This window comes from Colius striatus, chromosome 1 (assembly GCF_028858725.1).
Source record: "Colius striatus isolate bColStr4 chromosome 1, bColStr4.1.hap1, whole genome shotgun sequence".
NCBI lineage: Eukaryota > Metazoa > Chordata > Aves > Coliiformes > Coliidae > Colius > Colius striatus.
In genome coordinates, this window is record NC_084759.1 from 153,758,822 (window position 1) to 153,776,453 (window position 17,632).

General features: G+C 38.0%; 1 protein-coding gene across 10 annotated transcripts in view; it reads left to right on the forward strand.

Annotated features, from left to right (window-relative positions):
• Positions 1–17,632, forward strand: part of TNRC6B (trinucleotide repeat containing adaptor 6B) — a 149,285-nt gene that overhangs the window by 35,268 nt on the left and 96,385 nt on the right. For 8 of the 10 annotated variants that reach the window (XR_009820189.1, XM_062012850.1, XM_062012873.1 and 5 more), the window contains exon 4: positions 8,612–8,679. The exons of the other annotated variants lie outside the window; for them this stretch is intronic. Coding sequence is in view for 7 of the 8 variants with exons in the window: in XM_062012850.1 (XP_061868834.1) it covers positions 8,612–8,679 (68 nt within the window). In the remaining variant the exon portion in view is untranslated. The remainder of the gene's footprint in view (positions 1–8,611; positions 8,680–17,632) is intronic. 10 annotated transcript variants of the gene reach the window in all.

Genomic DNA, 17,632 nt, shown 5'->3' on the forward strand with positions numbered 1-17,632 from the left:
TGTGTGATTCAGAGAAGTATTTTGCTCTTTCTCATCTCAGAAGCTACTATTTGTATTTTTAAATTTCTTTTAAGATTATATCACTAATTTTAAAGTGTAATGTTTTTATTGCTTTCATCTTTGTGCCAAAATTAAGTTGTAATCTAAAAAAGTACATTTTGAGACTAATTTTGCTGACCAATTTGAGTATATTTTGAGATGCTATCTTAGCACTAATTTCTTCATAAGATAATTATTAAAGTGTTTGCAGCTAAATTGCATTGACTTTTATTTTAGTAAGTTAAATTAAAAATGTAATTAATCATTTGCTAATAAGGAAAATTTTCCCTATGTCCAAAGTGCTCATACTAGGCCCAGGCAGAGAGCTTTCATTTGTAGTAGTGATTACATGTTAGACCTCAAATTGTTGCTGAGATTTCTGACAAGTTCTTCTAACTGCAAGGCTTTTAAAGGGCTTCCACCACTCTCAGTAGCAGCAAGTAGTGACAAATTACTTGGATTTTAATGATCAGGTTGTGCAATTCTACTTAAAACAAGTATTAATGAGACAAAAATGCTGATGGCTTCTTTATAGGTTCAATGTTGCTGATGATGATTGGGAAGGTTCGCTAGTGTTAAAGCAGCAGTTGTGGCAAAACACCAAATTTATGAGTCTTAAACTGGGCCTGTAGTAGGCTGTGTTAAAATTAGCAAGTAACGTAAAGCACTGGAAGTAAATTGGTACAGCCTGCAGATAGCAGGTTTTGATGATCCTCCACAGAGTCTAGTTGTGCACTTGGGGAATTTTTCAGTTTGTATGTGCTTGAGATCCTGGCAAATTAAAAATCTTTAAAGAGACTTCAGCTCCTGTTCACTCAGGTGGCTGGTTGCAGTCTGTTTCATAAAAGAGAGAAGAAAAAACCCAAAATCACAGCTATGAAAAGGAACTATGGAATGAGTCCAGTACAGGGCCACCAAGATGACCAGGGGACTGGAGCATCTTTCATATGAGGAAAGGCTGCAGGAACTGGGGCTGTTTAGTCTGGAGGAGATTCAGGGGAGATCTTATTAACATTTATAAATACCTAAAGGGAGGTTGGGGCATCCCTTTTTTCTATAGTAGCTAGCAACAGGACAAGGGGTAATGGGATGAAGCTGGAACACAAACAGTTCCACTTAAATATAAGAAAAAACTATTTCAATGTTAGGGTGATGGAGCAGTGGCACAGGCTGACCAGAGGAGTTGTGGAGTCTCCTTCCTTGGAGGTCTTCAAGACCCACCTGGACATGTTCCTATGTGACCTGATCTAGGTGGAGCTCCTTCTGCAGGGGGGTTGGACCAGATGATCTCTAAAGGTCCCTTCCAACTCCTACCATTCTATGGTTCTATGAGTGGGAAAAGGTAGTAGGCAGTAGCTCTCTGGTGAAGTTGCTTTAGTATGTTTCTCTAACTGGTGAAGACAAAAAGACAAAGTACTGGTTAATAGCTTCTTGTAATAAGTGTAGAATTTCTTCCAATCATCTGTCTCATTTGGGGTTTTTTTTTCCCCTGATAAAAGGATTGCTTCTCTTATGCTCAGCTCAGTTTTGGTGAGCTAGGATATCTAATGAATCTTGTTAGAAATTTGTGCTTTTCAACATCAGGGTTCAGGAAAGCTGAGGCTTTTGTCTTTGAAACTTTCTGCCTGTTCAAAGTGTGGCTGACTTTGTCTAGGAACTCCAGGTTATGTTTACTCATTAATCAAATCTGTTAGGGTCTAATTGAATGTGTTTTTAGAAAGAGTAGTATGAAATTGTAGTAACAGGTGTTGCACTTCTAGGAAAAAAAAAGTAAGTTTATATTATGTCTAAACTCCTTCTGGTATATTTCATTCTCTAAAAACTGAGTGTTGAGTGTCTAATTACCGGTAGCTTTTTAAACTTACATAAAACAATTTGGCTTTTATTACTTAGAACACTCAATGCATAAACTTTTGTCAAAATTCGGATGTTCACAGATGCCTGTATCTTTAAGGGAAAGAAGCTGTGAAATGAGACAATATGGAGTTCAACAACTTGTAGTTCCCTTTTTTTTAAAATGCAAGTTTTGTATTGCCTTCCACCCTGCTGTTTAAGAGTCTATTTCTGGTTTCTGCTTCCAGCTGCCAAAGTCTTGAAGCTTTCTCCATGGCTTGCCAGAAGAAACAGGTGTGGAGTGGGCTTCCTTTAATTCCTGCTCTTGGAATCAACAGCTCCCTCTGCAGTCTTTTTTAAATAAACTAAAGTGTCTCAGATCCTCTGCCATTTCAGCTTTTCTTCTTTCCTTGGGAGGAATACAATAGGTCCAAGAGTTTTGTGTTACTTCCACCTTGCAATCTTTTTCTGCATACTCAGAACAACTGCGTTTCCTAGCGTGATGTCAGTCAAGAGAGACCAAGACTTAGAGTATGCCTTTTCAGAACACTTGCCATTAACCAGATCTGTTGTGGTTGCTCTATGCTGTGTACAGATGAAAGTTTATGAGACTCTGGGTCGCAGAGTCTCTCCTGAAAAGAAAAGTAAAAGGCTGCAGAATATGGTTTGGATAAGAGTGAAGAGAAACTGAGAGACTTGGGAGGGAGAAATATTCATAGGAATTCTAGAACTGTGGATGGAGGAGAAAAAGAAGAGTATTTTCAGTGAACTGGGGCTAGTATGTACTGTTCTCTTCAGTTCATCCTTAGGTAGTCAATCAAAAACTTAAAACATCATGTTCTCATCCTTTCAGCAATAGAATGTTACTATTGTCATTGAGAAAATAAGACATAAATGTTTTAAGTACTTTTTTTTAGATCTCAAATCTCTAATGGATAGTTGAGCCTGAGAACTAATTTTAGGAAAATGTAAATAATGTCACTGGAATTTTACTGGGACAGTCTGGTCATCGTTTTCAGAAGGCTCTTTGTCAGATATATCTCTGAATTAAGATAAACTACCCAGTGAAGTGACTTTTAAATGTCAGGAAAAGCTGGAAATTAGTATTACCCTATGAGCTTACTCTAGATTTTTTTTTTTTGGTAACACTAAATAAACTGTGTAGCCTTTTCTAGAAAAAATAACATAAAATCTGCAATTTCAAAGTGAAAAATGTAAATCGCTGCCCATGAAATTGTTTAACAGATGCAGGCAAGCAAAAGAAAATTAGAGACAAGGTTCTGCAAAAAGGAGAATGCAAAAACTGTTGCACTGCATCAGGCCTGTGGAATGATATTATATATATGTATGTGTGTGTGTGTGTATATATATACACATATATATAAAATCCCCTTCCCCTTTCACTTTGTAAAAAAAATCTCATTGCCAGAAACAGAAAATCTTGTATTGCTATTGGTGTGCAATCCTATAATATACATTCATATATATAGATATATAAAACATAAAATCACAAGGACTTGTGAAATTTGTTATTGCATTCTGTATGTTCAGTAAGCTAATTTTTTGTCAGCTCAGTAGTATATTTTCCAAATAATTGTATATCCTCTTATGTTGGGGTGTTTTTTTTTGTGAGTGCATTATGTTCTGTTTATATTATGATAGCAAAGAGGTGATAGTAGTTAAAATACTGTCAAACTGCCTTTTTTATGTGTGCTTCAGTCATGTGTTGTCTTGCATTGAGGGAGATCTGCATCCTAAACGTTGGATTTTATGAATGTAATATCTTCACTCTGCCTCAGACCTGTCTGTATTCTGAGCTCTCACATTTTAGAGTGTTACAGAGTGATTTTGAGCCTGCACTCTGCATTCATAGATGATGTTCTAAAAGAGGACATACTGTAGTTCTGTTAACAGTCATTACATTTCTTTCTATATTACTGTTCAGCATAGTTTAGTTATTTTGCTAGTTGTTTTATTTTTGGCTTTTTGATTATGTATTTTTCTTAGACCTTTCTACACTGAAGTGGAGGTTCTTGCTGGGTTGGGAATTTGGTAGGTTTTTTTTTTTCCTCCTATGTATATTACCTCTTAGCATTCTTATGTTTGTAGGATTCCTGGGAAATTCAGGTTGGAAAAGTCCTCATGAGGTCTCTAATCTGACCCCCCTGCTCAAAGCAGAGTCATCTGTGAATGTCAGACCAGGTTACAAGGATTTTATCCCATCTGGCTTTCAACTTTTGAAACAAGGAGACTACAAAACTTCTGTGGGTTATCCTTTTATTGCTTGACTGTCCTCATGGTGAAAATGAGTCATCTTGTATCCAGTCTGGACTTCTCTTGTTTCAACTTAAACTCATTGCTTCTTGTCCTGTCACAGTGCACTGCTGTCATGAACCTGACTTCTTGATGACCTCATTGTAGATACAGACAGGCCACTGTTAAGTCTTCCCAAAGCTGTTTCATCTCCAGATGGAGCAAACCCAGCTCCCTCAGCCTCTCCTCACAGGGCCAGCGCTCTAGCAACCTGGGCATCTTGGTAGCTTACTACATCCACTTTATGGATGTATTTCTTGTATTTAAGGTCACAAAGTGAGTTGTGATAGACTATGTGTGGAATAATAAGCATAGAGTAGAGGCAATAATCAGTTCCCTCATCTATTGGCAAGGCTCTTCGTAATAAAGCCTGGGATACTGTTGACCTTTCCTGCCAGGGCACACTGCTGGCTCATGATCAGCTTGCTATCTGCCAAGACCTTTTCCACAGAACTGCTCCTCAGTCACTGTCCAGCCTGTAGTGTTGCCAGGGCCTCTCAGGTGCAGGGCTTTGTCCTGTCTAAATTAATATAGTTCCCGTGGGCTCTATTCGTCCAGCCTGTCTAGAGCCATCTAAATGGTAGCTCTGCCCTTGGACATGTTGACTGAACCTCTTCACCCCAGTTAAGTATGATCTTAAAATTCTGGTCAGAGTACACTCTACCAGCCCTTCAAAGTGATAAAGCTGTTAATGGACTTGTCCTAGGGATAGGCCCCTGCAGCACCCCATTTGATACCAGCCTCCAGGTAGCTTGTAATGCAGTAACCATTATCCTGAGCCCAACCAGCCAACTGTTTCCTATGAGTCTGGTTGTTCATCCATGCCAAAAGGATATATGTTTCCTAGTTCACTAATATTCTTTTTCTTGATGTTCTCATGTCCTCTTTTAGTGTCAGGAAGCGTTTGTTAACCTTTTTTGTCAGTGAAAACCTACCAATTAATCTTTATTATGTGTATTGAACAGTTCCATGGTCATGAGTACTTTCTCACCCTGTCACTAATGTTTTCAAGTGAACTTCTCATGAGAAACTTTGTCATTGCTTTTCTCAAAGGTCTTTTTGAGTTTTTGGGGTTTTTTTTGTTTTTGGTGTTTTTTTTTTTAAGCACTGACATAATAGTACTGTATCTTCTTTAGTTTTTTATCAAGTAGATTTTAGTCATTTCATAGAATGGTAGGTGTTGGAAAGGACCTTTAGAGATCATCCAGCCCAACTCCCTGCTAAAACAGGTTTACCTAGATCAGGTCACGCACAAACACATCCAGATGGGTTTTAAAGACCTCCAGAGCAGGAGATTCCACACCGTCCCTGGGCAACCTGTGCCAGGGCTCCCTCACCTCAACAGGAAAATAGTTTTTCCTTATGTTTAAAGGGAATTTTTTTGTGTTCCAGCTTCTTTCCATTACGCCTTGTATTGTCATTAGATACAAAAAAGGGCTGCCCCCAACCTCCTGACATTCACCATTTAGATATTTGTAAATATTAATGAGAATCCCCCTCAGTCTTCTCTTTTCTAGACTAAACAGCCCCAGTTCCCGCAGCCTTTCCTCATAAGGAAGATGTTCCAGTCCCCTGATCATCTTAGTGGCCCTGCACTGGGCTCTCCCCAGCACTTCCCTGTCCTTCTTGAGCTGGGGAGGCCAAAACTGGACACAGGACTCCAGATGAGGCCTCACCAGGGCAGAGCAGAGGGGGAGGAGAACCTCCCTTGTCCTGCTGGCCACACTCTTCTTGATGCATCCCAGAATGCCATTGGCTTTTCTGGACACGAGGGCACATTGCTGGCTCGTATTTAGTTTATTATCAACCAGGACTCCCAGGTCTCTCTCTGCAGAGTTGCTCTCCAGCAGGTCAGTCCCCAGCCTGTACTGGTGCATGGGGTTGTTCCTTCCCAGATTCAGGACTCTGCACTTGTCCTTGTTGAACCTCATGAGGTTCCTCTCTGCCCAACTCTCAAGCCAGTCAATATCCCGCTGAATGGCAGCACAGCCTTCTGGTGAATCAGCCAGTCCTCCCAGTTTGGTGCCATCAGAGAACTTGCTGAGGGTACACTCTGTCCCCTCATCCAGGTCATTGATGAAGATGTTGAACAAGACTGGCCCCAGAACAGATCCCTATGGAACTCCACTGGCCACAGGCCTCCAATTTGATCCCATGACATTGATCACCACTCTCTGGGTTCTGTCAGATACTTCAGATACTTCTTTCTACTATTTGAATTACAGCAAGCTGTTAAAAATTTATTAAAGTAGATGGGATTTGCTTTAAAACAGCTTATGCCTAGACCTACAACCTTCTTTCTAGCTCAAGTGATTTGTTATTAATTATTTTCCCCCTTCTCCTTGTAATGTTAAGTTTAAAAGTTATGCATACTGGATAATAATGTGTCTCGAACAGCTATGTTACTAGCATTCTTCATATAAAATTCACCTTAAAGCAACAGTTTTATTGGCAATACTTCAGCAATTGCCTTTTCCTGGTGGTGGTCTCCTAGATGTTCCAGTTCTCATTCAAATTTCTTGGTTATGATTTAATGAAATAACTTATTAGTTTTTGTTGAGTTTAAAATAATTCATCTTTTATACTTAAGGTTTTATGATCACTCCTTTTCTAAAGCTTCATTAAATTGAATTTCTGTTTTATATGGGAATCTTGTTAGTGTAGCACTGTGTATGTTGTATGTAGTGCTGCTTGTCTCCCAGAGGCTGTATTTCGACTTTCTTTGCAATACCAGCCACAAAGTGTTCCCTAACTTACTATTCATATAAATTGTACTTGTCTCATACCAGCCACAAGCTAAAATACCTCCTGGTTTCAGATTGTTTAAGAGTACCTTAAACATTTACCATCACTCACAGAATCATGCTGTTTAGGGATGTGGCCATAAATCTGTAGCTATTTTACCAGTTATCATGCTTGTGTTTTAACATCTGCAACAACAGAATTAGTGGGATGAGTACCTTTCTCTCCAGCTAGACTGCTTTGAGTCCAGATGTTAGAGCTCTTGAGAGTCAGATATGAGCTGAGGTACAGATAAGTGTCAGTGTGTCTGATACGGTGGGAATACATGAATGAAAATAGTGCTTTGACTGTGGGTAGCATGGTTACATGTTTACAAATGGGAAATTAACTTACACATATTTTATTGACTGTCTTCTGGATGTCGTTACCACCTTGTACTTCATGACTTTCTTAGGTCATTTGTGGTTTTGCTTAGGACTGTGTCTATGCAGGCAGATAACAGAAATTAGGTTATCCTTGTTAGATGTCAATATGTAGATAATGGTTTTGTCAGTATTATTAACCTGTCAACAGGATCAAACTACAAATGAGAACTTGACTCTTGGGGGGAAGATAGGAGCACAATAGAAAGTGGTTTGCTTTGGTTTTGGCTTTTCTAGCTCCTTCAAAGACTGACTAAACCATGCTGTCTTTATTGATTGAATAGTGCTTCTCTTTCCAGTTTAATGTAGTGGATCATGATTATGTGTGTGACTATGATTTAGTCGCTTTGTTGTATGGCTTATTGAGTATGGCAATGTGACCTGTTTTGCTTCACGTGAAGTAGAGCATTGCTAACTATACCTGGATGTTTATATAAAAAACTGAGTGCATGAGTTTGAATTTTTGTATAAAGAGAAGATTCTTTTGCTACCTGTGCAAGACATTCTGGCCCAATGAAGTAATTAAATGAAGAGTGCATAATTAATTAATGATCAAATATATTTTTTCTGGCCAAAGAAGATGCTGAAAATATATGCTAAAACTGTATTTTAAAAGCAAACAATTAAACAGAAAATTTCCTTAGTGCCCTTGGAATCTTTTAACATGTGAGCCAAAGGAAATGCCTACCTTATGTTGTCATTGGAACAGCATCTATTTGAGGTTCCCTTAGGCCTCTTTTTTACTCTGCTAACTAAACTATGCGTGTGCAGTGAAAGTTTCTTTTTCATACGAAAGTTGTTTTTCACAAGAAGTACACAGCCTTCACAGCAGTTTCTGTCTGTGGTTAATAAGTTTCTTTGAAAATTCTGATTTTTCTCCAGAGGTGTTGATAGAAGTAGCTTTTTTAAATCCCTGCTTTATATGTAAGGAAGAAGTGGTAGAAGCTGTACTCTCAAAATGAGAAAGGAAGTTGATAACAGAACAAAAATTAAAACCTAGATGCCCTAACTGATAGTCTCCTGCTATAGCCATGAAATCACTCTTTTTCCTTTGTAAGATTTTCTGAAAATTGTACTATAAAATGATGCCATAGCAATGGGATCGGAGATGTACATATGTTGCTAAGAAACTACATGATCTGTTCTGGACCAGACACTGTGATAAAGTGGCTGTTTTAAGTTGTTGCGCATGGAAAAGGGCCACTTTAGGTGATGTGCGTTTTGCTCCACCAATTTCTGACCTGCAATGCTTGCCTTTGCAGATGGAACATGAGGATTTTGTAATGGAGGGGCATGGCAAGACTCCACCTCCTGGTGAAGAGAACAAACAGTGAGTCACACATTTATTTAAAAAGGGCCTTACCATAGTAAATGGTGTGAAGCTCTCTTGTTTAAATGTGCTGGGAGCATTGGTTAGTTTGTTTGGTGTTCACCTTTTTGCATCCTTTAATTATCCATATGTCATAGTGGATGGTGGCTGAAAAAAAAAAATGCAGAATGTTCACTTGCCCTAAACTTTAAAACACAGAAATATGCATTGCAATTTCAGAAGGTAGATCAGAAGATTTTGTAAAAGATATAATCATTCTGGAAGCTTGGCATTGAGGTAGTGAGTTTGTATATGAATTTTTTACACATCTCTTCTTCACTGAAATAACGTGAAATATAGAACCAGGGTCTTCCTTTTTGTGTGCATGTGGTAGGTTGGTCCGCTTTAAAATATGAGCATTACTTCTTTAGAATGTATTTTAATAAGGGAACAGAAATTGTAAACAAAGTGCTTTTTCAAGGATGAACAATTTAAGATGCTAGTACACAGCGCTTTAGGGAAAAAAGCTTAATCAGAGAAGAAAATGACAGATTTCCATTAGCAAAAGGCTTTTTCATATGATTTCAAACTGAAATCCAGTAATGGTTGTATGGTTTTTTTTCCCGCATTTTTGTTCAGACAGAAAGAACAGAGCCTTGTCCTAGAAGTGTTGCAGTGATGGTTGCCTTCCATATTCCTTTCTTTAGTTAATGCAATGGTAAATCAATTTTGATATAATAATTGATTTTTCCTGACCTGAATTTTGGAGCAAGCAAGATGGTTTCTGGGAAATTCACAGCATAGAACTCTGTTTTCCTATCCCTAATTGGATGAGTTCTCATAAGGAGGAGGAAGTTCTCATTGATAGCAGTACACTTGTTGCAGAAAGGCTGGGGTTTGACTTGGGGCGAAGGTCTTTCTTACCTTCTAGATAATCTAGCAATGGTAAGTCTACTGCCTCTGCGACAGTGAAAAACTGTTTCTGAGGTAGCCAAGATGAGTTCAGGGAAGTTGTAGTGCTGAGCGTGCACATTCTTTCCATCATGGAAGTAAGCCAAACTTCTCAAAGTAATTGCTGCTATTTCTTTCTATTTAGACTGCTTAACTTACTGTGGTACTGAGAGATACAAAGCTTTTTGAAGTACAAACTTTCAGAAAGTTCCAGAAGAAAATTCAGTACAGAAATAAAAAGTGGGAGTTTGATTTCTGCTCTTCTGAATTGTCTCTTTAAATACCTAGTAGTATATTGAAACATGTTATTGTAGTGAACAATATGAGGGATGTTGTATTGGATTTATCATAGCCTTGTGATTTGTGGTCTTATTTTAGGTGTAAGTGGAAGATAGAATTACTTTACAGTTGACCTGATTTCTACTTAGACCTTTTAAAGTGTCTTACAACATTATCTCTCTCTTCTCTAAAACTGTGATTATTAGAAAGAGAATATGAGATTAATGATAGGTGGCATTGGGGTTTTTTAACAAATAATTTGTGTTCAAGTGGCATCTGGGACCTTGTCATACAGATCCTGCCCTAGGGAGTATCATTCCTAAAAATGTTGTTAATATTTTTATGAAAGTCTAAAGGTGCAATTTAGTAATGCAACTATGAGATGAAGATAATTGTTTTTGCAACTGTAGCATAATGCCAGCAAAATGCAATTGTGGGTATTGTTCTTAAATTTTAAATCACTCACTCAAATCTCTTTCTACTCACAGTCTTAAATTCTCAGCTAGCTAACAAAACTGTAATTGTCTGCCTTGGTAGAGCTTACCTTTTGATGTGTGTGACATTGATCTGTCATTCAAGATAAACAAACGATAATCACACAAAAGCTCAGTAATTTGTATTCATAAGTGACTACAAAAAGCTGCATTTGATTACAAATCTTTTGCTGTAGATCTCAAAAGAAAGAAAATCTGAAATTGCTTCTTTGTGTTATTACTTGCATTAAGAATTAGTTTGGTATAATGGAAGTGAGTCTAGTGAAAGGCCACAGAGAGGGGTTGGAGCATCTGACTTAAGAGGAGAAGCTGAGAGCTCGAGAAGCTGAGAGAGCTGGGACTATTTAGCCTTGAGATGAGAAGACTTCAGGAAGGATCTTATCCAGACGTACAGTTATCCAATGAGAGGACTAAGGAAGACTGAGCCAAACTCCTCACAGTAGTGAAGAGACAAGAAGCTGTGGGCATAAACTGAAAAACAGGAAGCTCCACTTAAATGTTAAGGAGAAAAAAAATATTTTGTTTTAAACTGTGAAATGTGGTCAGATCTTTGGAACACTTTGCCCAGAATGTTGTGCCTTCTTTGCCTTTAAAGAGACTCAAAACCCATCTGGATGCAACTCCAGTCTGCCTGTTGTACTTAACTATACTTGAGCAAAGGGGTGGGACTCATCTCGGAGATTTTTTTCAACTGCAATGATTCTGTGATTCTGTGTACCTGTGTTTACTGTTGTCCTCCTAGTTGGTTTGAAATAAAATTGAAGCTTGTTAGTGAGAAGTGAATTAAGTTTGAATATGAAATCATACATTTCCTACAGAAATAGCTGCACTAGCTGAAGATGCTTCCTTCTCTTTCTAGTAGTTTGTCAAGTCTTTACTGCCTCTACAGCTCTCCAGATGGGGTTTTGAGGGGGTTTTTTAGGGCTTCTAATTTGTTTTCCTGAAAAGTTGGCCATGTTAATTTGGTTGCCTCTCATAGGCAGCCTGATCTGGGTAACTCTGTAGTGAGATGGTTGAGGAAGTAAGTATTCAAAAGATAAGGTTTCAGCAACTGACCTGTGAAGGAGCTAACTTGCACCAGGGTACAAGTGTTAACCTCCAAGGTAAGCCCAACAATTTCTTACTATTTAACTGCAATCCAAGGGACTCAAACTTTGGGCAATGAAAGAACAGAAATAAAGAGATCCTTCTGAGAGGCTTTTGAATGGAAGCAGTAGCTCTTACCTAGTCTCAGTTTCATGTAAAATTTCCTTTGCTAAAGTACAGCTTCATGGGGAGATTATAAGGAGCCAGCATCCATGGACAATTTCTGGAACTTTGAGTCAAAATACTTTGTTGCATTTCAGAAATAGTTCAACTGGGGCATAAAGACTTGGCACTGCAAGAGTACCTTCTAGTCTTAAAAAATCCCCTCTTACTTTAGTCTTGCAAACCTTTATTTTGCTGTACTGAACAGTTTGTTTGGGTAGACTTAGTGTAATGAAGTTGCTGCATTTTAAGATTTTTTGATTGAACTGTAGATAATGCCTGAGAACTGTTGTCTGCTGGTATGTGTCACCTTTATGGAGAGGAGTAATCCTGTTAAGACTGTATACAAGGTCTTTAGAAATCTTCATCTTTTACAATGTGAATATAATTTATTTTTCATTGAAGTTAATTAATGGAGAGGGGTTACTCATTCAAAATCATCAGTATGAGTGAAATATGGAATAGGCATACCCATCTCAAGTCCTATGAAAGATTTGCAGTTTATGCAAGGTGCCTGTGTCACAAACACTGTCACAGTTGTTCAGCAGTGAGGTCTGCCACTTTAGAACCAACTCTTCCAAAGAGGCACGGCTGCCTGGAGTACTAGAGCTGATAATGGCATCTCCGCCCATGCTTCTCTTCTGGCAGAGGACCAATGGACTCCTTGAGAAATTGTTACTCCTCAATTTTTAAATACTCTGTGTTGCTTATATGTTTGGTAAGAAACTCCTTTCCCTCCCAAAGGAAAAATTTGGAGAAAGAACAGTGTAATTATGTTTAATTGCAGGTGGGCATTTTGTTAGAGCCTTTCTCTTACATTTTCTTCAATTATTAATAAGCTGACCTGAATTGTTATGCTTAAGGAGTAAATATTGCCTCCTCCCAAAATACTTATATTTTACATGGCAATAGCTTTTTGCTGCCTTACCAATTGTAATAGGCCTTTTACTTTTTTGCTGTTGCATCAAAGATAAACAGGTAACTTTGGTTCAGAAACATCTTTCCAAATCAGTCAAACTTCTGTTGATGACCAGAGAGCAGAATCTTTTTGTACCTTCATTGGAGTAGGAAAAATAATGTACTCATATCCTTAAATTGAGGTTGTGCTCCTAGTTCTAGCAGTATTAATTAGCAAGTCTGCCTGTGCTAATAAATTATCCTCTGCTGTCACCATCAGAAATGTAGCAAAAGAAATCGAATAATGAAGAACTATTTCTTTTTATAAGAAAAATGTAAATGTTTTACTACTCTTGACGCATGGAGAGGTCTGCTTGACAGAAGCAATTTGGACAAAAGGTCAGCTAAGTTCATGTTTACTGGCAAGGTAAGCCAAGGTAACTCAGCTAGCTACTCCTCACCTGCTGTTCGTAGTAATGAGAGAGAAAAGTCTTTAACTGTCTTGGCAAATTGTCCATCTGGAAATTATTCAAATTGTAAGAAAGACAGCAAAACAAAAGATCATTTCCATAATTTACAAAGTGTCATTGCTTAGAGCTACTGGATGGCCTTTTTCCCTGGCTTGACAGTTTAATGTATAGATCCTGAGGTGAGAGTTTTCAATGAGACCCTCCAAAATGGCAGTAATGCCAGGAAGAGACTGCAACCAGCAAGGATCACAAAATTGGTTTAAATTTGGTAATGTTCTCTTGCATTATTCTTTGACATTTCCACAGGAATATTCAATGTCTTCCTGGATTTGCGTGACACTACAATTAAAAGCAAGCAGTAGCTGAAATGGTTTAAGATAGAAACAACAGTCATAGACTAATAAAATTATTTGAGTTGGAAAGGACCTCTGGAAGTCATTCAGTCCGGTCCTATGTTCAAAGGAGGATCAGATTTGAAGGTTGAATCTAACTTCTAAGTTAGATCAGGCTTCTCAGGATTATTCTAGAGCTTTTCTGTGCAATTTGTTGCAATATTAATCACCCTCACAGTGATGAAAATTTCCATGTATTCATTAAGAGTGTCCCTTGTTGCAATTTATGTCCATTGCTTTTCATTTTCCAGTATACATGTCTGAAAGTCATTAAAAGTTGCTCCTATGTTTCCTTACACAGGAGGATTATATTCTCTCCCCCATACTCTTGTTTGGTTTGTCATTTTAAAATAAAGTGAAAGGTCTTATCAACCTTTCCATATTACTTCAAATTAAAGAGCCAGTTAATAGGCCAGTCTTCCTTTCAGCAGCCTGCCAATATTGGATGTATGTTTCAATATCACTGCCACAGTGGCATAAAACAAGCAACTTATTCTTGCACAGTGTTGCTGCAAACTATCCTGAAGCTGTCTGCTTTGGTTTTTGCTAATGCCAGACATTGTTACAAAGTGCTACAGTATTCTTTTAAAGGGTTTATTTAATGATAAAATCCCCTGAAGGACCCTAGCCATAGATTCTGTTCCTGTAGCATAAAACACTGTTCTTACCAAAATAAATGCTTGCATAAGGTGGGTTTTTGTTTGATGTTTTAAGGACATCCCGTATTACAGGAAGGTATTGAGATTTGTCTTGAGTACCACTGCACTTTTAAATTTATTGACAGTACCAACCTAAGCAGTTTTCCAGAAGATCCATGCTGGGATTTTCAAAGTAGCCACTAAATCCTAATTCAGAGTATCAACTCATATTTGGGGTGCATTAATTTGAGTGTCACCTCAGATTCTGTTGAAACTCATGGCAAGTTACGTCTTTCCTTGAAAACGTCAACAATTATGTTCGAAGGTAAAGCTATAACTTAGTATTTATTGCTAATTTATTCTGCAAGTAAAGAATAAGTAGCTGTTGTAATTTAGCCACAGCTGGTGATTAAGCCCCACATAGCTGCTCACTCACTCCCTCCACAGTGGGATGGGAGAGAGAATTAGAAGGGTGAAATTGAGGAAACTCATGAGTTGAGATAAGGACAGGTTAATGGGTAAAGCAAAAACTACGTACACAAGCAAAGCAAAACAAGGGATTCATTCACCTCTTCCCAGACAGGTGTTCAGCCATCTTCAGGAAAGCAGTGCTCCATCACACCCAAAAGTGACTTGAAAAGACAAATGCCACCACTCAACATGTGTGTCGCTCCTCCCTCTTCTTCCAGTTCTATATGCTGAGCATGATGTCACATGGTCTGGGTTGTCATTTCAGTCAGCTGGGGTCAATTGTCCCAGCTGTGTCCCCTCATAATTTCTTGTGTACCCACAGCCCAGTCACTGTCAGAGTAGTGTGAGAAGCAGAAAAGGCCTTGACTATGTGCAAGCACTTCTCAGCAGTAACAAAAACATCCCTGTTGTTACCAGCACTGTTTTCAGCACAAAACCAAAACACAACCCTGTAGCAGATACTATAAAGAAAATTAACTTTATCCCAGCACAGATAGTCCATTAGAGAAATTCCTCCAAACAGTGAAGCCCTCTATCCAACATCCTGACGAGCCAACACAGAGACAAGTGCTAGGTCTGTAGTGGCCATACCAGACACTTCTGTCACAGGGAACTGCAGTTCTGTTAGCGTATCAGAAAATGTTTCAGTCCTTGTGACAATTCAGCATAGCTCTGGTATTGGCATCTGAGTGGGAATTTTGTAACTTGGAATTTTTGTTTTTCTTTTATGTCCTTAGAGATTTGAAAGAAAAATTGAGGACATAAGAACATCAGACTAAAAGATGAAAACTGGTCCAGCTAAGGTTTAAGGAATGTATTGTAGAAGTCCTTTCATTACTTGCAGTAGAGTGAGCAGCAGGACAAGTTTGCATTTGAAGGCAACTCTACCTGTGCATATAAGGGGACCCTGAGGCATAGAAAAAAGAATTGCCCTTTGTTGTGCAATTGAGTGGGCAGAAAAAGATGAGACTGCAGTGAATTCTGTATCTGTGGAGGCAGTTGTGTTTCAGCCATACGACTGGTAATTCAATTATGTTGCAAAAGGTGGTTTGCGCTCTTTACAATAGAGTACTTCTGTACAATGTGAAAAATGCATGCAGAATTTATACTTGAGCACTTCAAAATGCCAAAAGTTTCATCCATTGTCTTCCATATTGTATCAGTTTAATGTTATACTTAAATCTTCTGAAGTTTTTTGTACCTGAAATTAGAGGTATACCCACTGGAAAACTCTAGTCTTAGTATTCGAAGCAAAAACAATTTCAGATTAGGCACTCATTTCTGCAAGTTGGTCTTGAAAATATTTTCAGTTGTCATTTCATGTTTTTAAAGTTCCCCATTTCACTTCTTCGGTGATATTTATTTCTCTTTCCTTTCAAACCATAAATTAGGAGCTAGTGAAGCATATAAGCACTGTCTGTTTTATTTTGTCACTATTAGATACAGTCTTTCCATGTAACTCAGATAACCGAAATGATTAGTGTGCTGTTATTTTGCACACTTTCTGAAGACACTAAAAAACCCTTAAGCCAGTTTAAAAAAACCAAAAAAGCTAAGGAAGATCACACAGGAAAAAAGTCAACTTTGGAAGTTAAGTTCACGCTTACTATCCCAATGTTTTGAGAGAGAAAAAGATTTGTTGAGGTTGTATATTCTACGTGTGAATAGTCTGGCTCTTCCTTAGGATTTTATAGTGCTTTCTTCCAGATGCCTTGTGGTAAGAACAGACTAATTTGTTTGGGTTCCTCTCCCTGCCATGCCCCCAAAATCTATATTTGTCCTGCATAGAAACTGCACAAAACCTGCATCTGATCAAGAGACTTCTTTACATTTGTTGTCTTTCCAAAACATGATAAAATGATATTTTCCATTTCCATCTTGCTTGATTTATAAATAGAATATTGAAAAAATACTTACATTAGTGTCATTGATTATCTTTGGTACCTTTGTTTTCTCTATGTATTACAGTTAGTAGTAATTCTCAGTGCTAGCAAAAAATGAGGATCTGTACTTCAAAGGGAGAGCATTTGCATACAGATCAAATTCCTAAAATCCCTGAGCCTCCTTATTTTGGACACCACTGCCGCATCCACCTCCTGCCCTCATTCCAGTAAGCAAATGACTGAACACTCCATTGACATCTCAAGTTCATTGTCCAAGAAGTCTTTTTTGGGGTCTGGCTGATTTTTGGCCCCTCCCACTTGCAAGTTGCCACTTCCTCTGGAGCTGCTGGAATTTAACTGCCTTCTGATGAATCATTTGTAGAGATGGATGTGCATTGCTCTCTTTTCAGTGTTTCATTGTTATTTAGATGGCAGCTGTTGGATGACATCTTAGATGAGAGTGAGGTAATGGACTTAAAGAATGACAAGCAAAATAATTTAAGGAATGTTACAAATTTTGAGCCCTCTCTAAATTAGTGTTTTGTCTATGTTGTTAATTTAAAGATATAGTTTAGCCAAATTTCAATGGTATCTACACCAAGTTAGTGCTACACATTTTACTCTCTTTTTTGACTGTCAGCACAAGTCAGTGACATCATAAATGTGTGTGAAATACAGTCTTAAAACTTTTTTTTTCTAATTTGAGTTGCTTGATGCCATTTTTGCTGCTTCATTCTCTCCAGATAATTTATACATTCATTAAGTCCTTTGTAATTTTTGTGTGTACACTCAAATGGCTGAATCTTCTGTACAAGGAGATGAAGAAGGGAAGGGAAAAAAGTTTAATGGCTGTATTTTATATTAGATAGATTGTTGTTATTATTAGAGATATATAATTGGCTTAGACATACCAGGAGTTAAAGGAATTAAAAGTTAAAGGGTTTTTAAATCGCAAGAACTTGGTTCTAATTTGGAGATCTTATCTAGACCCTTCAGGGAGTGACCATTATTGGTTAAAGAAGAGGAGGGAAGAAAAAAACCCAGACTCTTTATTCCATGTAGAAGCTATGACTGACTTCATATGACTAAAAATACTGTGTTCTGTGGTCAACATGGTATGAATTAAAAACTTGTTTACAGAGATATTTTGGAGCTCTTAAGCTACATTGCTTCTCTGGCACGCTGTGATCTGGAGAGAGCTGGTATGATTTCTTTTACTCCTATCTAAATAGATGGAATTTGCTGAACTCT